The sequence below is a fragment of the Lichenostomus cassidix genome, chromosome 25 (assembly GCF_008360975.1).
Source record: "Lichenostomus cassidix isolate B80296 chromosome 25, HeHo_3.0, whole genome shotgun sequence".
NCBI classification, from domain to species: Eukaryota; Metazoa; Chordata; class Aves; order Passeriformes; family Meliphagidae; genus Lichenostomus; species Lichenostomus cassidix.
Window position 1 is genome coordinate 1,355,416 of NC_139505.1, and position 26,207 is coordinate 1,381,622.

The 26,207-nt window shown below is 59.8% G+C and overlaps 4 protein-coding genes across 7 annotated transcripts; 2 read left to right on the top strand and 2 right to left on the bottom strand.

Moving 5' to 3' along the window:
* The first annotated feature begins 2,717 nt into the window (after positions 1 to 2,717).
* On the top strand, positions 2,718 to 5,885 carry TAGLN2 (transgelin 2). Its single transcript, XM_085082159.1, has 5 exons — positions 2,718 to 2,855; positions 4,750 to 4,958; positions 5,032 to 5,206; positions 5,289 to 5,391; positions 5,467 to 5,885. The coding sequence occupies exons 2-5, from the start codon at positions 4,767 to 4,769 to the stop codon at positions 5,606 to 5,608; spliced, it is 612 nt and encodes a 203-aa protein (XP_084938285.1). The 5' UTR covers positions 2,718 to 2,855; positions 4,750 to 4,766; the 3' UTR covers positions 5,609 to 5,885.
* A 312-nt stretch (positions 5,886 to 6,197) lies between these two features.
* On the top strand, positions 6,198 to 11,001 carry LOC146427162 (cilia- and flagella-associated protein 45-like). The gene is made up of 11 exons (XM_085082158.1): positions 6,198 to 6,725; positions 6,956 to 7,083; positions 7,410 to 7,551; positions 7,897 to 8,073; positions 8,220 to 8,398; positions 8,533 to 8,662; positions 8,905 to 9,051; positions 9,144 to 9,257; positions 9,473 to 9,666; positions 9,819 to 10,043; positions 10,202 to 11,001. The coding sequence occupies exons 1-11, from the start codon at positions 6,615 to 6,617 to the stop codon at positions 10,278 to 10,280; spliced, it is 1,626 nt and encodes a 541-aa protein (XP_084938284.1). The 5' UTR covers positions 6,198 to 6,614; the 3' UTR covers positions 10,281 to 11,001.
* A 7,728-nt stretch (positions 11,002 to 18,729) lies between these two features.
* LOC146427163 (uncharacterized) lies at positions 18,730 to 20,460 on the bottom strand (the record flags this gene model as incomplete). Its single annotated transcript, XM_085082190.1, has 5 exons — positions 18,730 to 19,065; positions 19,144 to 19,205; positions 19,282 to 19,303; positions 19,889 to 19,972; positions 20,055 to 20,460. Coding segments are annotated over 5 exons (684 nt in total), but the record flags the coding sequence as incomplete, so codon positions are not given.
* On the bottom strand, positions 20,404 to 24,555 carry FCRL6 (Fc receptor like 6). Of its 4 annotated transcripts, none has more exons than XM_085082417.1 (5): positions 23,226 to 23,276; positions 22,186 to 22,526; positions 21,669 to 21,932; positions 21,262 to 21,546; positions 20,404 to 20,749 (listed from the first exon to the last, which is right to left on the bottom strand). In XM_085082417.1, the coding sequence occupies exons 2-5, from the start codon at positions 22,487 to 22,489 to the stop codon at positions 20,475 to 20,477; spliced, it is 1,128 nt and encodes a 375-aa protein (XP_084938543.1). In that variant the 5' UTR covers positions 22,490 to 22,526; positions 23,226 to 23,276; the 3' UTR covers positions 20,404 to 20,474. The 4 variants fall into 4 exon arrangements, with proteins under 4 accessions (XP_084938543.1, XP_084938544.1, XP_084938542.1 ...); XM_085082418.1 differs by having other exon boundaries at positions 20,585 to 20,749; positions 21,269 to 21,546; XM_085082416.1 differs by having other exon boundaries at positions 20,593 to 21,546; positions 22,186 to 22,416; positions 22,506 to 22,526; positions 23,226 to 24,555.
* Between the last annotated feature and the right edge of the window lie 1,652 nt (positions 24,556 to 26,207).

The following is a 26,207-nucleotide window of genomic DNA, read 5'->3' on the forward strand; positions in this document are numbered from 1 at the left end:
GCCGCGGGAGCGCGTCACGGGGGCGGGGCCAGACGATGACGTCACCGGGGGTCGCGCGTGGGCTCCGGCGGGGGTCACGTCGGGTCACGGACCGCGGGGTCCCGCCGTGGGTCACTCTCCTTGTCCCCCCATCACGTCCCCCTTTGTCCCCCTGCCACGCCCACCCCATGTCCCCCCACACGTCACCTGGTGTCCCCCTGCCACGTCCGCCCATCATGTCTCCCTGTGTCCCCATCATGTCCCACTGCCACGTCCACCCCTGTCCCCTTGTGTCCCCCTATCGCTTCCTCCTGTGTCCCCCTGCCACGCCCACCCCGCGTCCCCCCGTGCCCCCCCATCACTTCTTCTTGGGTCCCCTCGCCATGCCCACTTCATGTCCCCTCCATTCCCCGTCATGTCCCCCTGCCACGCCCACCCCTCTTCCCCTGTGTCCCCATCATGTTCCACACCACGTCCACCCATTTCCCCGTTTCATGTCCCCCTGCCACACCCACCCCATGTCCCCCCATCATGTCCCCCTTTGTTCCTCTGCCACACCCACTCCTGTCCCCACATGTCCCCCCATCGTGTCTCCCTGCCACACCTCCTCCTGTCCTATCACGTCGCTGTCATACCCACCCTGTGTACCCCTGCCTGTCGCCCACTGTCCCCTGGTCCTGTCCCACGTCACACCATGCCCCCTGCTCTGCCCTTCTGTCCCTCTCATTCTGCCCTATATCCCTGCCTGAGTTTGTCCCCCATGTCCCCTCCCCGCTGTGTCCTTCAGAGGTCCTGCCTCAGTGACCCCACATCATCCCAACCTGTGTCCCCCCTGAATGGTGCCCTGTGACACCCCCTCACCTCCACATGGTCCCCAGCCTTGTCCCCCTGGCTCCTGCCCTGTGCCACCCCCGGGGGTCCTGTCCCCAGATCACCCACTGTGTCCTCTGGCTGAGTCTAGGATCCTGTGCCAGTGTCACTGTTCCTGAACTGTGTCACCTAGCTCCCTTGGGACCTTCCCTCTCCTCTTCTGTGTCACCCTGAGCCTCCCCCAATCTGTGGGTCCTGCCCCCATGTCACCCCTAAATCTCCAGCTTTGTCACCCCCAGCTATTGCTACTGTGTCACCCTCCTCCTGTCACCCCTTACCCTACCCCTGTTCCTGCAGCTCTCTGTCACCCCCTGACCTTGCTCCCCCTGTGTCACCCCTGTCCCATGGGTCACCCTGGTTCCCCATGTGCCACACCCTGCCCTGGTCCCCTCCTCCATGTGTCCCCCACCCATGTCGCCAAAGCCACAGGAAACACCACCCGAAATCCCCAGGGGACATCCACAACCCGGAGGGGGTTAAAGTGACAACACACACCCCACCCTGTGGCACCCATGGGTGCGGGAGGAGTCCAGGCAGGGCAAGGGGACACTCCCAGGCTGGTCCCCAGCATGGTGGTGTCATCACAGCCAAAGTTCAGTGTCACTACAGCCGAGCTCTGGTGGCAGCTGGGGTGGGCAGGAGGTGGCGGGTGCTGCGTTGGGTGCTGAGGGGTGGGTGGGGTGACAGGGCCATCGCAGCAGTGGCCCTGCCACCAGTTCCGGAGGCGGCTGGTGGCCTCGAGCCGAGGTTTTGTTTGTTGTTTTGGTCGCGCTTCCCATGGAGACGGGACTTGTGCAAACGCCACCGTCCCTCCCGGCGCCACCAGGGACACTGTGGGTGCTGGCGAGGCCACGTCCTCCCCCCGACCCCGAGCTGTCCCCCTGCTGCCAGAGCCAGGCCCTGGTTGTCCCTGTCATCATCACAGCAGGGCCCTGGCACCACCACGTGCCACTGTGGGGATTCTGTCCCCTGGGCATTGTCCCCATCACAGCCTGGTCCCTCAGTGCCACCGTGCCAGGTTTTGTCATCCCAGCCACTGTCCCCACTAAAACCCTCAGGGGGTTATGGCCAGCCTGTTCCCATCATGGTCACTCTGTCCCTGCTACTGTGGCCACACTGTCCCCACCAAAGCCACTCTGTCCTCACTTCAGCCACCACAGCCACACTGTTCCCACACAGCCCCGTGTCTGCCTGTCACCATGGCCACCGTGTCCCCACAACAGCCACCCCATCCTCACCTCAGCCACCACAGCCACCCTGTGTGACTGTCACCACAGTTACCCTCCATCCTGACCTCAGCCACCACAGCCACCCTCTCCCCACACAGCCCCTGTGTCCCACTGCCACCACAGCCACTCTGTCCTTGCCACAATCCCTGCCACCATGGTCACCCTGTCCCCACCACGACCACTCCGTCCCCACCACAGCCACCCTATCTTCACGTTGGCCACCAGAGCCACCCTGTCCCCATACAGCCATGTATCCCCATGCCACACTGTCCCCATGCAGCCCGAGTCCCTCTGCCATCACAGCCTCCCTGTCCCCACCACAGCCACCCTGTCCCTCCTACAGCCCCTGTCCCCACCGTGACCATTCTGTCCCCCCCACGACCACCCCATCTTCACCTCACAACACAGCCACACTGTCCCCCCACAACCGCTTTGTCCCTTTGCTGCCATGGCCACCCTGTCCTCAGGTTGGCCACCACAGCCACTCTATCCTCACCGCAGCCACCCTGTCCCCACCGCTGCCACTCTGTCCCCACGCAGCCCCCGTGTCCCCTGCCCCCCCGTGTCCCATTGCCGGGGCGGGGCTGCCCCGGGCGCGGTGGCGGCTCGGTCCCAGCCCTGGCCGCGGCCCCTGCGGATCCCGCCCCGGGGGCGGGCGGTGCCGGGCGGTCCCGGGCGGTCCAGGGCCGCCCCCGGCCGCGGTGACATCAGCCTGAAAAGGGCGCGGGCGGCGGCATCCGGCACTGCCGCCCCGGGAGCGCGGGACCGGCGCCGCAGGTAGGGAGGGGCTGGCAGCGGGCAGCGAGCGCAGGTGGGCACGTGATGGAGCGGGATGGCACCGGGCAGCGGGAGCGACACGGGCACCGGGACGGGGATGCGGACCGGGACAGCGACAAGGGCGGGGATGGGGACTGGCTCGGGAACGGTCACTCAGCCCCCGGGGCGCGCCCGGTGTCCCCCGGGGTGTCTCCCCCGCCCGCCCCGCTAGCGGCTGCGGCCGGACCGCGCCCGCGGAGCCGCCGGGACACGCGGCCGCGCCCGGGAAACGGGACCCGGGTGCGGCTTCCGGCCCCGCCGCCGAGGGAGCCCCGGGGCGCGTCCGCAGGGCTGGCTCCGGTCCCCTCCCCTCCGCCCCCGGGCTGGCCGTGTCCCCGCCGGGGTCCCCTCCCCACTGGCACCGGGGGGCTCTGGAGACGGCAGGGTGGTCGTGCCCTGGGTACAGCCCCTCCCCGCTGTCCCCGGGGTCTGTCGGGGGTCCCTAGGGTGGCCCGTTGCTGGCTGGAGTCCCCTCCCTACTGGCACTGGGGGGTCTCGGGGGTCCTCAGGGTGGCTCGGTCCCAGCGGGGCTGGGTACAGCCCCCTCCCTGCCAGCGCTAGGGGATCTGTGGAGTGCTCAGGCTGTCTCTGGGGACCCCCGGCTGGCTGCCCCCTAACTGGGACCCCCGCTGCCCCCACGATGTCTGGAGGGTCCTTAGGCCCGGCCGGGCTGGGCGCAGTCTCCTCCCGCGGGGTCCGGAGGTCGCCGGGGCAGCCGGGCTGGGTGCGGGTGTGTCCACCCCCCCGCCTGGGCAAGCCCCGGCTGGGTCGGGAAATGATCCCAATTCCAACTCCTCTTTGTTTCCCAACGCCTTGGCCCCCGGCCGGGCGCTCCCCACGCCACTCCCCGCAGGGTCCCTATGCCCCCAGGCCTTGCTCCGGAGACCCCCACGGTGGCTCAAGGCTTTGGCTCTGGGGGGACACCCAGCTGGGCTTAGTTTTCCTCCTGTCCCTAAGACTGGCACGTCCCGGGACTGCTCCGGGTGACAGGACCGCCGAGCCTGAAGCCTGGTGTGTGACAGGAGCCAGCACTGCCTCAAGCTGAGCCTGGCACCCCCGGCTGTGGGATGGGCAACCCCCCTGCAGAGCTGCCACATGTCCCCAGCTGGGACGGGGACACCAGGGCGGGCAGGGCCAGTAGCACGTGTTCCAGCTTCTGGGTGCCCCCAAATGCCAGGGTAGCAGGATGGGGCACGGGGGTGATGCATAGGCAGGCAGCCCCATGTGCCCACCACGACACTGGTGCACAGAGGGGACAGAGAGCACCCCGGCTGCACAGCCAGGGCAGGGCTGCTCTGCACGTGTCCCCTGTGGGCATGGCCTCCATTATCTCCAGCCCGGGTGGCACCGCTCCAGTGGCACCTTGGCACAGGCAACACCTGGGCACGGGTGGGGTCCGGCTGCCCCGCCGGGGTGGGGACACTGCCGCCATCAGCCCTGGCCCCACGCTCCCGCGCCCGTCCCGGATCTGGCTCTGGGCCCGAGCAAACGGGCGAGCTCCGCAAACAAGCTCCGACCGGCCCCCGGCGCCTGCCAAGCCCGTGCGCAGCGGCAGGGCCGAGCCGCGGGACGGGGATGCTCGGGATGGGGTCTGGTCCAGCACGGAGGGTTGCAGTGCTGCCCACCCTGCCCAGGGACCGTTACCCCGTGGGTGGGCACAGACCCAGTGCCCACTCCCGGCCAGCTGGGCAGGAAGAGGGCAGAGCCTGGGCAGCGCCTGGCATGGGTGATAAGACTCCATGCCGGACGTCCAGGCAGGATGGGGCTCTGCCACGCCAAAGCCTCGGGGCCCCCTGTGTCCCATGCTGGGTGCCACAGTGACACCAGAGCCACTGACGGGGTCCTGTCCCTGCAGACCCCCCTGCTGTCAGCATGGCAAACCGGGGCCCATCGTACGGGCTGAGCCGGGAGGTGCAGCAGAAGATCGACCGGCAGTACGACCCCGAGCTGGAGCAGGTGCTGGTGCGCTGGATCCTGGCACAGTGCGGCGGTGACGGTGGCAGCGCGGTGGCACAGCCGGCGCCCGGCAGGGATGGCTTCCAGCAGTGGCTGAAGGATGGCACTGTGAGTACCCCCGGGGCCAGCAGGGGCAGGGGGATCGCTGTGCCACACACCTGACCCCTGTCCCTGCCTGCAGGTGCTGTGCCGGCTCATCAACAGCCTCCACCCGCGGGGACAAGCGCCCGTGGCCAAAATCCAGGCGTCAGCCATGGCTTTCAAGCAGATGGAGCAGATCTCGCAGTTCCTGCAGGCGGCCGAGCGCTACGGCATCGCGGCCACCGACATCTTCCAGACCGTGGATCTCTGGGAAGGTGAGTGGCCTGGTGACCATGGAGTGGGACAGGGACAGGAACAGGGATGGGGACAGAGCTGAGCCTGCTGTGCGTCTCCCAGGGAAGAACATGGCGTGCGTGCAGAGGACCCTGATGAACCTGGGCAGCCTGGCCGTGGCCAAGGGCGATGGGCTCTTCGTGGGAGACCCCAACTGGTTCCCCAAGTAGGTGGGGGATGCTGGGGAGGTGGGCTGGGCTGTGGGGTCCCGTGGGGACGCTGACACTCGCTGTGCCCACAGGAAGTCGCAGGAGAACCGGCGCGTCTTCTCCGAGGACAAGCTGAAGGAGGGGCAGAGCGTCATTGGGCTGCAGATGGGCACCAACCGGGGCGCCTCGCAGGCTGGCATGACAGGCTACGGGATGCCCCGCCAGATCCTCTGAGCCCCCCGGGCTCCCCGGGGCTCTGCCTGCCAGGGACCCCCCCAAAACTGCCTTAACCCCCGCCGTGGACCAGCCGGGTGCCCCCTGGCCCGGGCAGCTGCCCCCCCACCAGTTTTGTCAGGACCAAAGTAATTTTTTATTATTATTATTTGGCTGGGTGGGGGCGGTGCTGCTGCACCCACCAACCCCCCGCAGTGCCTTGGGGGCTGCTGCAGGGCCCCCCCAGCGCGTTGGGGACCAACCCCCCTGCCCCAATAAACGGCTCTTCTTCTTTCCAGGCCTGCATGGTCATGATTTGGGGTAGGGGGAGGGTAGGGGGCTCCTGCTGGGGCACAAGGGGTTGATGGGGGGGATACCCTGGCTGGGGGTGCAGGGACCCCACGGCCTCGGGGGCAGCAGCCACGTGGAGGGGCGGGGCCACAGTCAAGGGGCGTGGCTTGGGGCGTGGCTAGGATGGAATGGGAGGGGCAAGAGAAAGGGAGCTGAGGGGTGGGGCAATGGGAAAGGGGCGGAGCTGTATGGGAAAAGGGGGCTAGGAGAAAGGGGCGGGACTGGGTTGAGGGGCGGGGCTGTGAGGGGAGAGGTGAGGGCATCACTGGTGACTCTCTGAAGACCCCCACGGAGGGGGAGTCGCATGTGACCTGTACACTTAGGGGGATTCTGGGGGGGATATGTGCAAGGGGGACACCACACGGGACAGGTATGAACACCTCGGGGGACACGGCTCCGCCAAGCCCCGCCTCTTTCAGCCTAAGCCCCGCCCCTCCTGCCTGAGCCCCCACCCCCAATCCACCACCCCGCCCCGGCCAGTTCCAGGATACCCCGCGAATGCCGCGAGCTGTTTGGGGCGTTGCCATGGCAACAGTCTACCGACACATCGCGACAGTGGTTTCGGACACGCTGTCACAATCACTTCAGTCGCATCCCAACCGTCGGTTCCATCACAATGTGACAGTCAGCTCCAGGACATCAGGACAGCACTGACGGCGCTGGCACTCGCAGCGCGATGGCAGCCGCGACAGCCGGCACAGGACCCAAGTCCCTCCGTCCCGCAGGCTCCTCCCGACGGTCCCTCCTCGCCCGACGCCTCCAGCATTCCCCGCCGGGATTTCAGTCCGTCCGTCCCGATGTCTCCTTCCAGGCTGCAGAGCTCCCCAGCCCTCCCCACCCCGCAGCGTGTCCATCTCCCCACCCTGACCCCCAACCCCTCTGTCCCCCCTGGCTGTGTCCCCCGACAGTCCCGCGACCGGTCCTGGCAGAGGGTCCAGAGCTCCTGCTGGCATCAGTCGGTGTGCATGACTGCCGTGTGGGGGATGCTCGGGTCTCTCAAACTTTCTTTTTCTGCAGGTCAAGGGCTCAAGTGGCCCCATTGTGATCCCTCAGGATGTGCCACAACATCCCGGAGCGCTGCCCTCCCTCAATCCCAAGCCCAAGACCATCCGAATCATCACCAAGGACCTGGTTCGGGACCTCATGTAAGGCTTTAGTCAAACCCTGAGGGGTTTTCAGGGCCCAGTGGGTGTCACTGCACCATCCCAAAGTCTTGGGGGAGCAGGGATTGGCACAGTGTCCTGGCCACCCCCGGGGATCCTGCCCCCCTGCATCCCTGGTGCCACTGTCACCACTCTTTCCCTTCCTGCCTCCCCCCACCCTGGGACAGCCAGGTCCCCACGGCTTCCCCAGCGCTTCCTGCACTGCTCTGGGCTGACCTGGTGGCCGAGTGGGCAGCTCAGACAGCTCAGGGAACACAGGGAGCTGTCAGGGTCTCTGTGCCACTGACCTCTCTCCCTGTGCCCCCCAGCATTCCCCAGGAGAAACCCACACCAAGTCTCATCATTCGGGAAAAGGACTATGAGAGGATCAAGGAATCAGCTCAAGCCCCAACCGAGGAGGAGCGTTGGGACAGGCTGAAGACCCTGAAAGCCAGACAGGACGCTGCTTTTGTAGGCATTGCCCCTCCTGCCTCCCCTTTTCCTGCTCCCCACTGAGCTCGAGGGGTGATGGCTTCACCCCTTTGTCCCTCACGTTTTGGGGCTCAGGGGAGGCTGCAGGGCTTGGGGCTCCACTGAGACCTGGGCAGGATCCCTGGAATTGTCCCCATCATCCCCAGCCTTCCAAGGGCATGGGGTGTCTGCCCAGAGGTGTGGCAAAGGGTGCCCATGGCTGTGCCAGGGCCTCAGGAGCCTGTCGTGTCCCTGCTCCATGCAGGGATTGTGGCACCTGAAGAGTGACCCCAGTCAACCCTCAGGAATGTCCCCAGGGTTGGGCAGCACTCCCTGTCCCCCCAGGAGGCCCTGAAAAAGGCCAAGAGCGAGGAGCAGAGAAAGGCAGAACTGCAGGACATGAGAGACCAACGGAAGGACCAGGAGGAGGAGGAGGAAGAGCAGCGGAAGAAGCAGAAGCTGCTGCAGTGGACAATGAGGATGAGGCTGGAGCAGGAGGAAGAGATACGGGAACTGAACGCGGTAGGGCCGGCGCTCCCTGCTGTCACCCAGCACTGCCTGAGCCTCCCCTGCTCCTTGTGCTCCCAGGATCTTCCCCTCCTTCCCTTGCCCTCCCTGCTCTGTGTCCCAGTGTGGCTCAGAGCCACAGACACCTCTTGTCCCCACAGCTGTTCCTCAATGCCAAGTGCAACATGATCCGGGACAAGCAAGTCCTGGAGAAGCGACTGATCAACAAGGAGATGGAGGACGAGGAGAAGCGCCTGAACAAGATGTTGGAAATGGAGAGGGAGAAGGGCAGGGAGGTCCAGGAGGAGCTGGAGCGCCGCAGGAAGCAGGAGCTGATCAGGTGGGCAGAAGGCTCCCTCTTCCCCGTGGAGTCACCTGGCCCATTCCAACCACACCAGCCCTGTCCAGACCAGAATTTCCACGATGGGAAGCAGGACAGATCCAGAGGGAACCTTTCTGCTCTTGTATTCCCAGAGCCAGGGAGGACATTGCAAAGCAGATGGAGCAGAATGCAGAGGAGCGGGCGCTGAGGGACGAGGAGAAATTCCAGGAAGGCCAGAGGCAGCTGGAGAAGCTGGAGCAGATGAAGAGGGAAGATCGGAAGGTGGGACCAGGGAACAGGGGGATCAGGGAGGTTTCCACCTGGTTGGAAAGGGGTGGCAGTGCTGGGTCAGCCACACTTGGGGGTGGTGACAGCAGCCAGCAGGATCAGGGCTCTGTCCTTTGGGGACATGGTGGATTCCCTGGAAGGTGACCCAAAGCCTGCCTGCTCTGAGTGAGGAGGAGGAGCAGGAGGAAGAGGGAGCTTGCAGCCCCATGGCCTCCAGCCCTGTGTGGTGTTTCCAGGCCTGGGAGCAGAAACAGGAGCGACTAAGGCAAATTCATGCCGAAATTCGACATTTCAATGAGGAGAGCCAGCGGCTGAAGGATGAGAAGCGGGAGAGGGAGAGGCTGGAGGATGAGAGGGTGCTGCAGGAGCAGCGGCAGAAGGCTGTAAGAGCAGTGGGCAGGAGGCTGTGGAAGCTGCCAGGGGGATCTGTCCCACCCCAGGGCTCTGTCCCACCCTGGAGCTCTGTCTCCCTCAGGAGCGCGAGGCTGCCTTGGAGGCAGAGCAGGAGCGACAGCGCCTGGAGAGGGAGAAGGAGCTGGCCCGGCTCAGGGCCACCCAGCAGCGAGCCCAGGACTGGCAGGCAGAGCAGGTGAGTGACCTGGGCACGGGTGATGTGCTCCCCTGCTGCTGTCCCTGTCCCCAGCATGGCAAAGGGGACCCCTGGATGTGGGTGGTCTGCAGGACCCTGGAGCCAAGGCATGTCCTGGAGCGGTGCTGGCAGAGCCAAAGCCACGGCCAAGGACTTCCATAGCTGCCCCTGAAGGACACCTGGCCACAGCCTGGCACTGTCCCCTTTTTGGGCAGGATGCTCTGAGGGCCAAGAGGAACCAAGAAGCCGCAGACCGGGAATGGCGGCGGCAAGAGCTGGAGAGGGCGCGGAAGAAGGCTGAGATGGAGCAGCAGCTTCGGCGGGACCGGCTGGAGCAGGTGGCACAGAAGGAACGACACCTGGCCATGCAGGTGGCACAGGACTATCGGGAATTCCACAGGGTGCTCAGGTGAGGCACACAGGCCTGAGGGATGGCTGAGATGATGGCCAGGGGGCTCACAGTGCCAGCTGGTGGCTCTGGGGGCTCCAGTGCCAGCCCAGGTGCTGTGCCAGGCATGGGGGCTGTGGTGGGGTCCCTGAGCCAGCCCGGCTCTCCTGCAGGGCCTATCAGGAGCAGCTGGAGCAGGAGAGGCTGGAGCAGGAAAAGAAGGAGCTCCGGCAGCGCGCCCATGCCGAAGAGCTCTGGCAGCAGATCCAGGAGATCCGGCAGCAGCGGCAGCAGGAGCGAGTGGCCTTCCTCGAGGAGGGACGTCTGCAGAAGCAGGCAGCCCAGGAGCGCAACCAGCTCCTCGGTCAGCTCGGGCAGCAGAAGCTGCAGGAGTTCAGGTCAGGGGCTGCCAGTGCTGCTTCCCTGGGCTTCCCTGCTTCCTGGTGTCCAGCCTGGACCACCTTCCCAGCTCCCTCTGCATGCTCAGCAAACAGGACCCAGTGTGGGGCCACAGTCCCAGATTCATCAGGAGCCTGATGGATCCTTTCCTCCACAGAGCCACAGGAATTCCCAACAAGTATTTTGCCCAGGTGGAGCGCAGGGCCCGGAGACAAGCCAGTGCAGTCCCCTCCTAGGGCCAGCCCCACGAGGAACCAGCTTGTATTCCCCATGGATTTGGGGCTCCTTTTCCCTTGTTCTGGGTTACAAGGTGCAGTGTAACGAAACTACTTATTCTACTGCAATCTACTTCAATTTGATGAACTCTTAATGATGGGTCACTCAGAGTAGCTGCCCAGTGCACACCTGATCCTGCAGGCTGCAAGGTGGATGTCAGGTAAGGGAAGGAGGCACATCCTTCACGGCAGGGCAGTGTTCGTTTGTCGTCATAAATTTACTCAGCCGTGAAAACTACACCAGTTTAAGGGCATCACCTCTACCAATGGGTCATCATGGCTCAACAGCCCCTGTAGCGATCTAGGCCATCAAGGCCTCCCCAAAATATCCTATGAGTTATAGGAATACATCATCCCATTGGGAAATTCCCCGCCCTGGGAGAAGTACTGAACATTCCAGCCTGAATCTGACCGTATATAATCTGGGCTCTTTGGGGATTTGGGACACCACCACCACCACTTGATGGACCCAGAGGAGGACCAGACCTTCCACAGGAGGACCAGACCTTCCACAGGACCACTGCTTTTGACAAGACTGCATCCATCACTTCACCAGGACTGCACCCACCACTCTGACCAGCAGGTTGTCAGGTTGTACTCTGACTTTGTGGTTTTCAGCCAGTTTTTCTGTATCATTGCATTTATTGTAATCTTTCTACTAAACTGTAGTTCTGACCTGAAATTGCTCTCAAGGTATTTGTGTGGAGTTCATTTCTCCCACTGGTTTACTTTCAAACCAGCACATCTATTGACTGAGTTTTCCAATAAATGATGTTGTCTGAGCAGACAAGGTTTTCCACGGGGCTCTTGCTCTGCTCTCCTCCACCCAATGCTCCCAAACCCGTGGTTTTACCTGCATAACAACAGAGAGGAAATGGGATGGAAAACTCACCTCTGCCCTGGCTGTGCAGGTACAGGAGTTGAGACAAACAACAACCACTGCAAGAGTTTCTTCAAGGATAAGTCTGCTCCCATGGGCAGCTTCTCAGTCAGAACAGGAGGGATGATGTTACTTCCCACCCTCTGGGGAAGTGACCTCCAGGTCATATTCACAAGGAATGAGCAACGAGTGCCATGGCCAGGACTAGAGGGGCCATGGCTGCAGCTGGGTGGGACAAAGGGAAACTGGGATCCCTTGCACTGTGTGGATCCATGGCATGGCATAGCAGAGCCACAGGAGCACATGGCTTCAGGTGACCCCGGGGCACAATGTTCCCTGATGCCACTGAGATCCATAGGGGCAGAATCCATCTCCGTTCCTGGGGTGACAGGGGGATTCCAGCAGGGCTGTGCTGGAAGCTGAAGTGAACCCAAGTGGGAATGGCTAAATCAGCCCCTTGGGAGTGGCCCTGAGGCCTTGGGAATGCTTGGCACAGATTCTGTCAGGAGAGGGGATTTTTGGGAGCCCAAAGGGCATCGTTGGGCTTTGGCAAAGCTGCAGTAGAGACAGAGTGAATTCCACAGCTCAATGCCTGGCCTGGGCTCTCCCAGGACCCTTCTGCTGTGGGGCTGCTGAGGGTGAAAGAACAGGGACTGATGGACACTACAACAGGACCCCATTGGCAACACATCCCAGACCGGGACTGCAGGACTCCATCCCTGGGATGAGCCATGACCCGGAGAGCTCAGCCAGAGCTGCTGAGCCTTCAAGAGCCCCTGTTATGGGTTTAGGTTTCATAGTGAATTTTTCCCATTGTCATCATGAAGGAGATGAGAGAAGGAGGGAGATAAGGGCTCCTCCCAGGGTGTATAGCCTTTGGGCTCCTCCCAAGGGAATTTGGTTTAAATTGCTCATAGCTCTGGCATACCAACAAAATGGTCTGGGGAGGGGAATAGAGGTGTGGGGATTTTGGCTGGGAGGTGAGTTCTTTCCACTCAGTGTTTTTCCGGAGCTGCCGTGCATTGCTGTGAGAGGCTGTGGGCTCAGATCTGGGACTTCTGCTGGGCTGCAAGTTGGCACTGCTATCGAATTCTGCCTACCTTTCGTGCCTGAGCCTGCTGCTGGTGAAAGATTTCCATCCTCCACTGCCGCCTCCTCCTCTGCTGCAGGCACAGAGACCTGGTGCCACCTGATGAGTGTGCAGGGGTGACACCGTCACCTTCCTCCTCTTGGTGACAATGCTGCCATCGTCCCCGAGGGCTCCGAGCTGGGGTTGCAGCGCCCCCTGCTGGGCTGAGTGATTCCCCTGCAGCGCCCCCTGCTGGCCTGAGCGAGCGCCTGCAGCGCCCCCTGCTGGACTGACTGAGCCCTGCAGCGCCCCCTCCCGGCCGTGGTCATAACTGCACCAAAAGAGGAAAAACCAGCACCGAGTGGTTGGAAACTTCTGTTCTTGTGTTCTTGTTTGCTCTGTTCTATTTATTTTATCTCTATTATTATTTTATCTCTATTTATTTTCTAGTAAAAACCGGTTATTTCTTTTTCTATATGTTTTCCTTAAAAGCTCCATAATTTTGGAGTTATAACGTTTTGTAGGGAGGGATCTTCTTTCCATTCCGGGAAGGTTCCCACCTTCCTTGGCAGACATTTGTCTTTCAAACCAATGGAAAAAGGAAAGAAAGTATTCCAACCCAATCTCTCGGGGCAGTTGACAGGCAGCCCCTGGGAGTCCAAGGGCAGCCAGAGTAGTTCCTGTAGTTCCTGTCAGATTTAATCTGGGAGCAATCCTGGGACATTCCCAGTTTTAGGAGGCTGAAATCCAATTTCAGCTGTGGGTTCCTGGTGGAGAATATCGGCCCTTTTCCATAGGAAGGAAAGCCCAGCTCCCCAAATTTTTGGGGCATCCTAGAGGTGGCCCCTGGGAGTCCAAGGCCAGCCAGGGTCATCAGTCCAGAAGCTTTTGTCTGGAACAATCCTTGAATGTAATGAATTTCAGAGGTGGAATCCAAATTTCAGCTGTGGACTCTTGGATGAGAATGACAGATCTTTCCCATAGGAAGGAAAGCACAGCCTGCCTTGTGTCTGAGGTGCAGCCAAGGGGCTGTCCAGGGAAGGGAGTGACCAGCAGGACCTTTGTCCACCTTCTCCCCACACTCCAAGGGGCAGCAGCCCCAGGTGTGGCCAGCGAGGATGAGGAGGGAGCAGGTCCTGCTGGGAGGTGATTTTGGCCACATCTGGGCAGGGAGCTGCTGGATGAGAGGGGCTGAGGGCTGATTGCTGGGAGTCTCTTCAGGAAGGATGTTTGGAATATCTCACAGGGCCTGGGGGATCCTCCTGGATGGGGAACATTGCCCCAAGAAGGTGCCGAGGAACCAACCCTTGTGCCCAGGGGCAGCACCTGAGCAGGGGGGGCAGGTGGGGTCACAGGGGGGATTTTTCTCCTTCCTCCTTTCGATTTCATCTTGACAGTCCCTCCCAGTGCCCCCAGCCCCTCCTCTGTGCCCCAGAAAAAAGGGAGGTTATGAGGTGAAAAGGGGTTTAAATTGAGGGAAAAAACCTCCTTTCCCTTTATCATCTGTGTTTAAACTGGGGAGGATCCCCCTTCACCTGGGACTGTAAGGGTGTCAATCAGAGGAAAACCTGCTTTTTCCATGATATAAAGGGTATCAGTTGAGAGAGAATTCCCATTTTCCATTATTTTCTGGTTTAAATGGAGGGGAAAAACATAGATGATGTAATTTTTTTGGTTTGAATTGAGGGTAATGCCCAGTTTCATCATATAAAGGTTTAAATTGAGGGGGAAGCCCTGTTTCCCCCATATTTTAGGGGATTAAATTGATTGGGAGAATCCTCTTATTTGCCATTTTATTGGTTTGAGGTAAACACCCCCGATCCCTCATTTTAAAGGCTTAAATTGAAGGAAACTCCCTGCTTTTCAGCATTTTAAGGGTTTAAGTTTGGGGGATTCCCCTCCATTTAAGGACATTTCTACCTGTGTCCCAGCACCAAACCTCTTGTATGGGAGCAATCCTGGCACATCCTGAATTTTAGAGGAAGAATAAGAATTTTGGGAAGAGAGGGATTGTTCTTCTCCTCAGCAAGGAAATCCCAGAGCCCCAAAACCCCTGAGACTCACAGTCTCAGGGAGAGACTGCAGCGACACCTGTGGACCCCCCTGAGAAGCCCTGGACCCCCAAAACCGCTGGGTCCTTGATCCCTTTGAATACCCTGGCTCTGGAAGTGACGCCATGGATCCCTGAGACCCCGGGAATGACCATGAGGCACATGAACCCCCAAGACCCCTGAGACCCACAAACCCCCTGGCCCTGGCAGTCAGACCTTGAGGTCCCTGGACCCCCAAGACCCCTGAGATCCCTGATCCCTGTGAATCCCCTGGCCTTGGCAGTGACACCCCTGGAACCCCAAGACCCCTGGACCCCTGGGAATGGCCATGAGGTCCATGAATCCCCAAGACCCCTGAGACCCACAGGGTCTTGTGGACACCTGGGCCTCCTAGCCCTGGCAGTGACACCCCTGGACCCCAAGACCCCTGGGAATCACCATGAGGCTCATGATGCCCCAAGACCCCTGAGACCCACAGACCCCCCGGCCCTGGCACTGACACCTGTGGACCCCTGGGCCCTAGAGACCCCTGGACCTCTGGGAATGACCATGAGGCCCATGGCAGCAACACCCCCTCCATTCCACAGCAGCAGCTCCCGTTCCCATGGCAACACACCTTTCCACGCCCACAGCGCATGCGCTGCACCTCTCCTGGACTACATTTCCCATCATACCCCGCGGCCCTGCGCATGCTCACCGCCCTCGGCCCCCCGCGGACTCCATTTCCCAGCGTGCCCCGCGGCACCGTGAGGGGCAGTCGCTATGGCGGCCGAGGCGGGCCTGGCCTCGTGAGGGGAGCTGGGGGTCCCTGAGGGGCTCTGAGGGTCCTTTGGTGAGGAGGCCTTTGTTGTGAGGGGGATGGAAGCAGCCAAACGAAGAATCTTATATTTTTGCCTAGTTTAGTAGTTTGTTTTGGCTCGTTTCTGCAGTTTGCCTAAACTTTGTAGCTTTCATTTCATGATTTACCATGTAACCGAGATTCGTGGCTTTAATTGCTGTGTAGATCGCTAGCTTGGAGTAGAACATTGAGGGACTGAGAAAATGAGCAAAACTCGCCAGCCGAGGCTTGATTACAATGATCTAATGCCTTCAGAACACTAAATTAAAGGATGGAAGAGGAAAGAGTCCTGGGCCTGGCCTGGCTGGGGCTAATTGCGAGTCCCGTACCAGGATAATGAATGGACAAAGTCAGCACAGGTGGATCGTGCAGGAGCGAAAACCTGCCAGAATGAAGGTTCAACCAAAGGACGTTCACTTGAGGATGACGATGGAATTGTATAAAATGAAAATAAGCACCCCGGAAACACCAAAATAAACACTGCAGTTCCGAACGTCGAACACCAGATGGCAATCTTGCTCCACGGAAAACAAAAAGGACGAAAATTCAAGAAATTGTAAGTGACGTAACTCTCTACGTGCAGAGTGGGGAGGGGTTTTTGGGAGGGATTAGGAAAGTCTTTTGCATATCACAATGTCCATAAACCCGAGGGAAAAATGCCTAATGGGACTAGTTTATGGAGGTACACCCCAATACAATCCCGATATCAAAACACAGGAATGCTTTCCTGACAGTTTGTGCTGCTCAAGCGATTTCCTTTGAATCGGGGAGATGAGCCTTGGGTGGGGGTTAGGGGGTCCCTTGCCGAGGGTGTCATGAGGGGATGCTGCGACCCCCGGCCCTTGCTGGGAATTTGGGGGTCTTGGAGAGGGGCTGAGGGTCCCTTGCTGAGGTTTGGGGTGTCCTGAGGGGGATCTGGGTTGGGGGATCCTGAGGAGAGGGGGCTGAGCCCAGACTGAGCCCTTCACCTCTCACTGGGGGTTTGGGGGTCTTACAGGAACCTCTGAAGGGGGAACGCTTGTATTTCAACATGGGGACCCTCCTGGGGAGGTCAGGGGGGCATTTTCAGGGATAAAACCCTTGGATTTTTAGCAATAAACAAGTGGTGGAACTTCCTCCCAACCCCTGAATCTTGTGTTCTCCACTTGCTTCTTTTTGACACCCAAAATTGTAACTCTGACCAGTAAAACACTTTCCCATGGGAATATTCCCACTGTGTGTAAACTCATCTTCCCCCCAAACCCAAAAATCCCTAAACTTTGCAGCTGTTTTTGGGCTGAAATCCCTTAAATCCCAGCGTGGGTTTGGTTTTTAGGGATCCCTCTGGATCCTCCCACTGCTGCACTTTGCTCTGGGTTGGCAAAGTCTGATTACTGATTAATTCCAGAGATTTCCGAGCTGCAGGAATGTTTGGCTGCCAGTCCTGGAAGTCCAAGGGGTGTGAGAAGCTGTCTGGACCCACCCATGGCTGCTGAATCCTGCAGAAATCCTGGCTGGGATTTGGCTCTGTCCCAGCTGACACAAATTCCTGATTCTTTGATTTTTCCGTGTGGGAGGAGCACTTGGAGCAGGGGCAATTCTGTGCCTGGATTATCCAATTGAGGGAGCAGCCCGAGGAGGGAGGGTTTTGGGGCATTTGGAAGAAATTTTCCCTCATTTTTGAGCGTTTTGGGAAACATTTAAAATGCTGGGTTTGGGATCAGAGAGAGGTTTGGAGCCTGGTGCTGGAATTTTGGGATTCAGTGGCTGGTGCCTGGTGAGGACTGGAGTGGTGTGTGATAATTAAGCCCTTGGGTTAATGATGGTAAATGAGGGAGGTCTGCTCGAGGTCTCCAGATCCCTGATATCCCTATGGGAGCTGGAAGGATGGGGAATTTCCCCTTGGTTTATCCATTTATTTCCTGGGAGAAGTGGCTTTAATTTTTCCCTGTGTCCTGTAGGGCTGCCAGGTTGGCTCTTGCCATATTCCTGTATTCCCTATATTCCAATAGCTCTGTATTCCTGTATTTAAGTATTCCTACATTTCAGTATTCCAATAACCCTGTATTCGTATATTCCAACATTCCTGTATTTCAATATTCCAGTAGTTCTGTGTCCCTACATTTCAGTATTCCTTTATTTCAATATTCCTACGTTTCAGCATTTCTATATTTCAATCGTCCAGTAGCTCTGTATTCCTATATTTCAGTAATCCTATGCTTCAATGTTCCTAAATTCAATATTCCTGTATTCCAATGGTCCTGCATTCTTCTATTTCAATATTCCTAAATTTCAACATTCCTGTATTTCAATAATCCTGTATTGCAATAGCCCCGTATTCCTGTATTTCAATATTCCCTCAGTCCTGTATTCCTATATTTCAATATTCCTCTATTCCAATACTCAAACAGCCCTGTGTTCCTATATTCCCATATTCCAAGAGTCTTGTATTCAAGTAGTCTTGTATTCCAGTATTCCAACAGTCCTGTATTTCAACAGGACCAGTGAGGCTGTGCATTCCCAAGGATCCCCCCTGTCCCCTTCAGAGGGGGGGGCACCATGGAATGACACTCCTGTCCCAGGATTCTGAGCCCTCTCCACTTTTCCTCTCTCTCACACCTGGAAGTCATTCCTAAAACACCTGTTTTCTTTGGGAAATTCTCTCCATTCTCGGCTGGGAGAGGGAAAATCCGTGAGGTGGGGTGTCACTCCCACAATCATGGGGAGCAAGAAGGGCCATGACCAGGACTAGAGGGGCCCTGACTGCAGCCAAGTGGGGCAAAGGGACACTGGGATCCCTTGGACTGGCACAGCAGAGCCACAGGAGCACACGGCTTCAGGTGACCCCAGGGCACAATGTCCCCTGATGCCACTGAGATCCATAGGGGCAGAATCCATCTCCGTTCCTGGGGTGACAGGGGGATTCCAGCAGGGCTGTGCTGGAAGGTGAAGTGACCCCAAGTGGGAATGGCCAAAACAGCCCCTTGGGAGTGGCCCTGAGGCCTTGGGAATGCTTGGCACAGATTCTGTCAGGAGTGGGGATTTTAGGGAGCCCAAAGGGAATTGTTGGGCTTTGGCGAAGCTGCAGTGGAGACAGAGGGAATTCAACTGCCACGGATTGATCCCAACTGCCCTGGAAAATGGGGAGGCTCTGGAAAACCCACAGTGCCTTGGTGACATCACAGTGTGGGGGAATACAGCAGAGGAGGGTTTGGAGACAGAGGAGAAGAGAATGCAGAGCCTCCTGAAGGCTGCTTTGGCTATCAAAGCAGTGAAGGTCCAAGGCCCTGCCAGGTTCCTCCTGGTGGAGGAAATGTGCTGGGGGCAGCGTCTGGGGTTTGCTCCTTGTTGGGTCTTTCCCTGGAAATCATTCCTATTCTGACCCTTCAGATTCTGAATTTTGTTGCTGTTGCTGTTGGTTTTCTTCTGTCATTGCTGTTTGCAGGAAATTGTTCTTCTCTCAGCCCTTTGGGATCATTGCCTTTTGTGCCTCCACTGGGAGGGAAGAGGCAGCAGCCCCTGGTTTTTAGTGGCAACCCAAAATTGGAGAATCCCAATGCTAAAGCCCAAGACAGCTGAACAAAGAAACACCATTTCTGCCAGTTTAACTAAAAAGCTGCATTTTGGTACCAATATCAGGGAACAGGTTCTGTGCCCTCCTGGCATTGGCAGGACAGATGGGGAGCCATGGGTGTACTGGGAGCACTGGGACAGGAACTGGGGAGCACTTGGTGCCCTGTGCAGCCCCCTCTGACTTGTGATCACTGCCCCAGGCAGGATGGGCAGCCATTGGAGGGGGACTCCCAGTGTCCCCCAGTGTCACAGCACATTCTCATAGATGTCACTGGTGTCCCATGGTTCCCCATGGGGTCCCTGCAGCTCTGCATGTGCCACCTGAGGGTCCTCAGTGGGGATGAAGAGGGGGGATGCTGCAAGAAAGACTTGTTGGGTTGGCACTGACACCCATGGGTGACATGTCCGTGTCCCCACCCATCCCCTATACTCACCCCCCACCCTCTGGGTGCCCTCGATGTGGGTGTCCAGCACCTCCCCCTCCTCCAGATGGGCCCTGTGGGGATAAGGGTGTGAGTGAGGGGTGTCTGGGGAGGGGGATAGGAGAGTCCTGGTGAGAGTCTCCCACTCACCTGTCCTGGGGCTTCCTGGCGGCTGCAAGGAAAAGAGGAGTGGGGTGAGATCATGGGGACCTCTGGACCTCCAACCCCACCTGGGACCTTTGAACACACAAGGGACCCCTGAACCCCCACCAGACCTTTGATTCCTATTGGACAGCTAAGCCCTCCTGCACCCAAAACTACCCCCGAGGAGCCCCAGAACACCCGAGCCACCCAGGTACTCCAAACCAGCCCCGGGACCCCTGAACCCCCACAGGACCCCTGATTCCTCACAGGACCCCTGAGCACCCTTGCAGCACCCCAGAATGCCAAGAATGGAATGTAAAGAACACTCCAAACTCCCCCAGGATCCCTGAAGATCCCTCAACATCCCTCCCTGCACGACTCTTCAACACCTCCCCAAAAACCCCAGAAGCTCCCAGTGCCACCCCAATGTTCCTCAAGGCTCTTCCTGGGACACACCAAGACCCTCCAAAATGTACCCAAACCTCTGAGCAGCCCAAGCAAAGGTCACTGGGGCTCAGCTTCCTCCAGATCAGGTGCTGCTCCATTGGCCCCTCCAGTCTGTGAGTCTTCCCCCCACTTCCTGTAGGATCTTATCCCACCCATTGTCACCCACCCGGGCGGTGCCACCAGTGACAGCCCCCGATGACAGCCAGGAGCAGCACCAGGTACAGCAGGGTCCTGCCGACATTCACAGCCACTGCTGGGGACACAGGGGAACACACTGGGGTCACCAAGAACCCCAAGGGTCCTGCACCCCAAGTGATCCCATATGACCCCACCTGTGCCCCACTGTGCCCGCGGTGTCACCTCCAGGGCCAGCTCTGGGCTGAGCGCCCGGAACACGTGGTGCCCATCCAGCTGGTTGGTGGCCACACACTGGTAGATGCCAGAATGTCCCACATCGACGTCCCTAAGCTCCAGGAGGGGACCCTGGGCCACCTCCCGGCTGTCATGCAGCCAGGTGAAGTTGGTGAAGTTGGTGAAGCTGACGGGTGCTAAGCCCACCTGCACCGAGCAGCGCAGGGTCACGGGGTCACCTGCGCGCACCTGGAGTGCCAGGGGGCCAGGGGTGATGGTGGCATTGGCCACGGGCACTGTGGGGACAGAGACGGGGCTGAGGCTGGGGGGAGGGGCTGGAACCTGGTGTGGGGGGAGGGGACAGGGGGGATGAGGATGCTGTGTTTGGGATCACCCTGAGCTCAAGGGTCCTGCTCCTGCAGGATGGTGACATTCATTTGGGGGACTCTCGGCCATGCTGGTCCTGTTGCTGACCCGGCACTGGTAGTGGCCGCTATCCTTGTCCCCTGCATGGCACAGCTCCAGGCGGGGGTCAGTGCCCAGCAGTGCCGGTGCCAGGAGAAGGACAGGGGACCTGTCCCTGCGGCCACCGTGCAGCTCAGCATCAGGCTGTCACCCAGTGCCACCTGTACCCTGGGGGGCTGTGCCAACAGGGACACTCCCGAGAGTGAGACCCCTGTGGGGGGAGATGGGTGGGTTGGGGGTCCTGGGTAGGGGTGGGAGACACAGGGAACAGTGAGGGACCAAGGGAGGTAGGGAAGGTCAGAGAGGAGTGGGGGTACCACAGTGATAAAGAAGGGAGCCGAGAGATTGTTGAGCAGTTTGGAAAGGAGAGGAAGGGAACCCAGGGAGGGATGGAGGATTCATGGAGGGGAGACCTGGAGATGGATGTGGGGGACACCAGTGAAAGATGTGGAGAACCAAACAGTGATGATGGGATGTGGTGACGATGTAGGAATCTCAGAGAGGAGTGGGAGGACCCAGGGAGGGATGCAGGGACCTGGGACAATGATGGGAGGACATTGGGTGGGACCTGGGAATGGATGAAGGGACCAGGGTAGTGATAGGGAGAGCCCAGTGAGGAATAGGGGGATGCGAGGGAAGGTGTCAGGTAGGAATGGGGGTACTCAGGCAGGGCTGGGGTACGGGGGGAGGCTGTGGGGTTGCCGTGCCCATCCCCGCACTCACTGCGCACCGTGACGCGGAGCCGGGCGCTGCTCTTCCGCACGGCCCCCCCCTCGGAGCGCACCTCGCAGCTGTAACTGCCCGAGTGGGAGACCCCCACGGTGGGCAGCAGGAGCTGCGGGGACCCCTGCGGGCCCCCCAGCAACTGCCCGTCCCGGTAGAAGAGGTGCAGGAGAGAGGCTTGGGGCCGCAGGGGGCTGGGGGTGCTGAGGCAGCTGAGATTCAGGGGGGACCCCTCGGTGGGCTCGGGGGGACTCTCCAGCTCCAGCACCGGCACTGAGAAGAGCTCTGGGAAGGAGATGGGAGGTGGGGAATGTGACCCCGAGTCCGTAGTGAAGGGGCTCTGGGGGTGTTGAGGTGTGAGGTGTGGAGGTGTTGGGGTTTTAGGGTCCCAGCTGTGGGGTGCTTACCATGCACTGTCACTGTCACCGGTGCCGACTCCTCCCACAGTGATGGCCTGGAGCTCAGCCGGGCCTTGCAGTGGTAGCGGCCACTGTGGTTCAGCTTCAGGGGGGACAGGAACAGCTTCGTCCCACTGAGGGCCCCCCACAGATCCTTCCCGTCATGGTAGAAGCGCACCTCAGTGACCACCTCCTTCTGCCTGACCCGGCAGCGCAGTGTCATCGTGTCCCCCTCCAGCAGTGCCTGCGCCGGAACCTGCAGCACCAATGAGTCTGGGGGACAGAGGGGGTCCTGATGGCAACGGGAGGCACCAGCGATCCCCCATTGCAACAGGAGCTCCCATCGCACTGGGATGCACTGGTGTGCACAGGGAATGCTCCAGTAATGCACTGGGATGCTCTGGGATGTCCCCGTGTGCAGGGGACAGGCTCTCATCACATGGGGGGTGTGACCCAGGAAGCACAGCCCACTCAGAGCCCTGGGGGTCCCCTCAGGTGCCAGGCTGCGGACACAATCACCTCTCACCATTTAAGACGCTCACAGCAGGGCTGAGCTCGGTGCCGAGTTTGTGGCACGTGTAGGTGCCAGTTGTGGTGACAAGGAATTTGTCGGGTCCCTCCACCCAGCGAAGCCGCCTGTCCTTGTACCAGGTGGTGGCACCGTGGATCCCCAAGCCCTGACAGGTCAGTGTCACCCAGTCCCAAAGCACCGCTGGTGTCCAGGGGGGTGTCACAAGGAGCTGGGTGGTCTGGGCACCTGCAGGTGACAGGGGACACCAGCCTGCCAGGGCTACTGTGGGGCTGGGGACAGCGGGCTGGGGACATGGCATCTGCCTGAGGACTCACCAGTGAGGTCGAGGGTCTGGGCTGGAAGAGACAAGGGAGAGGGGCTGGGTGGGGGTGGCCCCATGGGGACAGTGGCACCTATGGGGACACTGGTTCTTTTGGGAAAGTGACGAGGGGTGGTCCCCAACAGGTGTGGAGAGGCCAGGGGACATGTCTGTGTCACAGTTGCCCACATGCCACATCTGTTGGGAATGGATTCTTTGGGGCTGGGGACTCTGTGGCCACTCCAGGCAGAGGCAGGACATGGGCACACCATGGACATCAGATGCTGGCACAGATCACCTCCATCAGCCCCATGGCACATGTCCCCATGGCCATATCCCCATGGCCCTGTGCCCACGATCCCATTCCGATGGTACCTGTCCCTATGGCCCGTCTGCATGGTGCATGTCCGCCTGTCCCTGTCCCCAGAGGTGCCCCAGCTCCAAGGTGCCTGTTGTCACACCTCTGTCCCCACACCCCGTTCCTCACATCCCATTCCCTCCATTTCTCTCTCTACATCCCATTCCCACATCCCAGTCCCGTCATTCTTGTCCTCTGTTCCTGTCTCTGCAGCCACTCCACAATCCCGGTCACACCAGTGTCCCCCCCACCGTGGAGTGGCTCTGCTGGTGTTGGGGACCTCAGGGGACCCCGCAGCCCCCCTGTGCCCCCTCCCCACCACTCTCTGCCTCACCAGGGCCATCCCTGGGGCATCAGGTCCGTGCCCGGGGCACTCACCCCACAGCAGCAGTGCCACCTTCCCAGCCATTGCGGTGTCCCCGGCCATCTGGGCTGTCTGTCACACACTGCTGGGGCCACCTGTCCTCTGGGTGGTGGCTCTTTGGACAAAGGGGAAGGAAGCGAGGTCACATCTCATCTCCACGTGTTGGTGGCCCTTGGTGGGGGCAGGCTGGGGACACAGTTGGGGATATGGTGTTGTCAGGACTGGGGGGATCAGGGAATGTGGGGTGCGAAGGATGGGTGTTGCAGGGAATGGGGTAGCCCAGGAATGGGGAGCTGGGAGGGGTGTCCCAAGGGAATGGGTGTTCAGAGAATGGGGGTCTCGAGGAGGGGGGCCCAGGGGATTGGGGTGCCTGGGAATGGGGGTCCCCAGTAGTGGGGAGCCCAGGAAAGGGATTCCCAGGAGAGTATGAGCCCCAGGGATTTTGGGTCATGGGATGCAGGTCCCAGGGAAGGGGGGACATAAAGAGTTGGGGTTCCATGATTCGGGTGCCAGGGGAATGGGGGTCCCAGGGATGGGTGGTGGCTGGGTGAGCACATGGGTCATAGCTCCTTCATGGAGTGCCTCAGATTTTGGGGAGACCCAGGGCCCAGCACTGCCCCCTGGGGTGCTCGTGGTTTGGGGGCCACCGCAGGAGGCTCCTGGAATGTTCCAGGTCTGTGCTGTGGGGGATGCAGGTGTCCAGCTCTGCCCTCCCCCAACACTTTCACTTCGTTTTTCCTTCAGCAGAAGGAAGAGGCTGTTTATGCTGGGGATCAGATGCGGGGGGGGGGTGGTGGTTCTGATTTGGGGTGCACATCCAGGGGGGCCCTGTCCTGTTGGGGTCCCTGTTCTGGGGGTGACACATCCAGGGGAGATCCTGTCCCGGGGTGGCACATCCTGGATGGAAGAATCCTGTCCTGGGGGATGGCAGTTTTGGGGGAGGTCACTGTCCCAGGAGTGAAATATCCTGGAGACTCTTTTCCTGGGGGGCACTGTCCATCCCCACTCTCCCCGGTGGGGGACTGAGGCTTCTCAGGTGTTGCAGCCTGGGAGGTGCCCCATCCCCTCTAAACACACCCTTGACATCCCCCTCCCCAGTCTGGGAGCCCTCAATGCCCCTTTTAGATTCCAAAGGTGTAGCCCTCCCCCCATACCACAGCTCTCCAAGAGCCTCCCATGTATGAGGAGCACCCATGGTGGTGACAGTGGGGGCTGACAGGGGGTGAGTGTCAGTCGGGGAGGGGACAGATCCCCCCAGAGTCCCCAACAACCACCCCATCCCTCCACCACCCCTTGCAGGGTCTCAGTGCTGGGAACCAGGAGATGGGCCAGACCCTCCAGATGAAACACTCCTGACACCCCCGACAGTCCCCCCTCTCTGTCCACAACCCCTGAGGACCAACCTGCGCCCTCCCCCCAGCACTGGGATGGAAAACTGCAGCTTTTTACCCTGAAAAATGGCTGATTTGGTCCCAGATTTGCTGCCACAGGGCTGAGATATGGAGGGGCTGAAGCTGTTGGGGGCTGCCCCCTCCCTCTCCTGCTCCCCACCTCCCCATGGGGGTTGGGACACTTTGGGTTTATTGGGTTTTGGAGAAAACCTGTTCCAGACTTCTCCATTCCTGCTCATCCCCTGGAGGATCTGAGCTGGGAAGAGCAGCTTGGGAATGCAGCCTGGGCAGGAAGGAGATCCCAAACTCTTCCTTGCAGCCAGTGCCCATCCAAGTGTGGTTCCAGCCATGGCACAGCCCCACTGCACACGGATGGGCATTGGCCAGCCCTGCTCTGGCCAGCCCCAGGGGCAGCCAGCACCTGAGGCTCCCACCTGCCCCCTTGGCCCCCTTTGATTCTCACAGCTTTAGAGCTGCTCAAAGGTGAGAATTGTGTGGGGGAAAAAGGCCTGGCTGTGGTTTGTTCAGCCCTGCAAGAAGCACAGAAACCAACTGGAGCCCAAGCAGTGGCTCTGCGAGGGCCTTTGATGGTTTTCAGAGCAGGGCTAGGTGGAAACCAACCCTGCAGAGGCAGCTGTGAGGGAACCAGTCAGGAAATGCAGCAATTGATCATTTTGTCCCTCTGGCCAAGGGACTGAGAGAGCCACAGAACTTCTGCAAAGACAATAACAATCTGCTCAACAACCTGACCTGGACCCTTCTTTTTGTCTCACACCTGCAGCCCTTTGGAAGCTTCCGGAAATAATGTTTGGGTTCTGGCTGTGGCCACCAGACGAGAGGGAAAAGTGTGGAAATATCAAGCAGTGGCTCTGCCCCACATTTGCGGTGAGGCTGTGAGAGGTGACCCCGGCTGGATTCCAGGTGCTCCCAAAGCTGCTCCATCCCTGCCCTCCTCACCTGCACAGGGCACGGGGAATGGAACTCCATGGTTGGGAAAAATGTCTCCATGTTTGGCAGGGAGGGCTCAGTCCCTGAGCACCATCATGGGCAAATGGCACTCGACTTGGGGAAATAATTGAATTTATTATACATCAAAATGAAAAATGAGAAGTAAACTGCATCTTAAAAATACCTTCCCCCTACCCCTTCCTCCTTCCCGGGCTCACCCTCCTCCCTCCAGCAGTACAGGGGGACAGGAATGGGGGTCCCGGGCAGTTCAGCACAGGTTGTTTCTGCCGCTGCTCAGCCAGAGCAGTCACAGTCCTTGTCCTGCTCCGCCAAGGTGGGGTCCCTGCCTGCCACGGGATACAGTTCTGCAGGGATTTCTCCAGCAAGAGTCCTTCCCAGAGGCTGCAGCTCTGCCCCAACTGGTCCCGGCTGTGGCCCTTCCTTCCCCGGGCTCAGTGTCTCGGGAACTGCTCCAGCGGGGGCTTCCCACGGGCTCACAGCCCCTTTCAGGCATCCCATGCTCGGCTGGGGGCTCCTGCAGGGCTGTAGGGAGGTCTCTGCTCTCCGGAGATCCCCACGGGCTGCCGGGGAATCTCTGGAGTCCCTCGTGCCCCTCCTTCCTCCCTGTGCTCGTTACCTGCAGGGCTGTTCCTATCC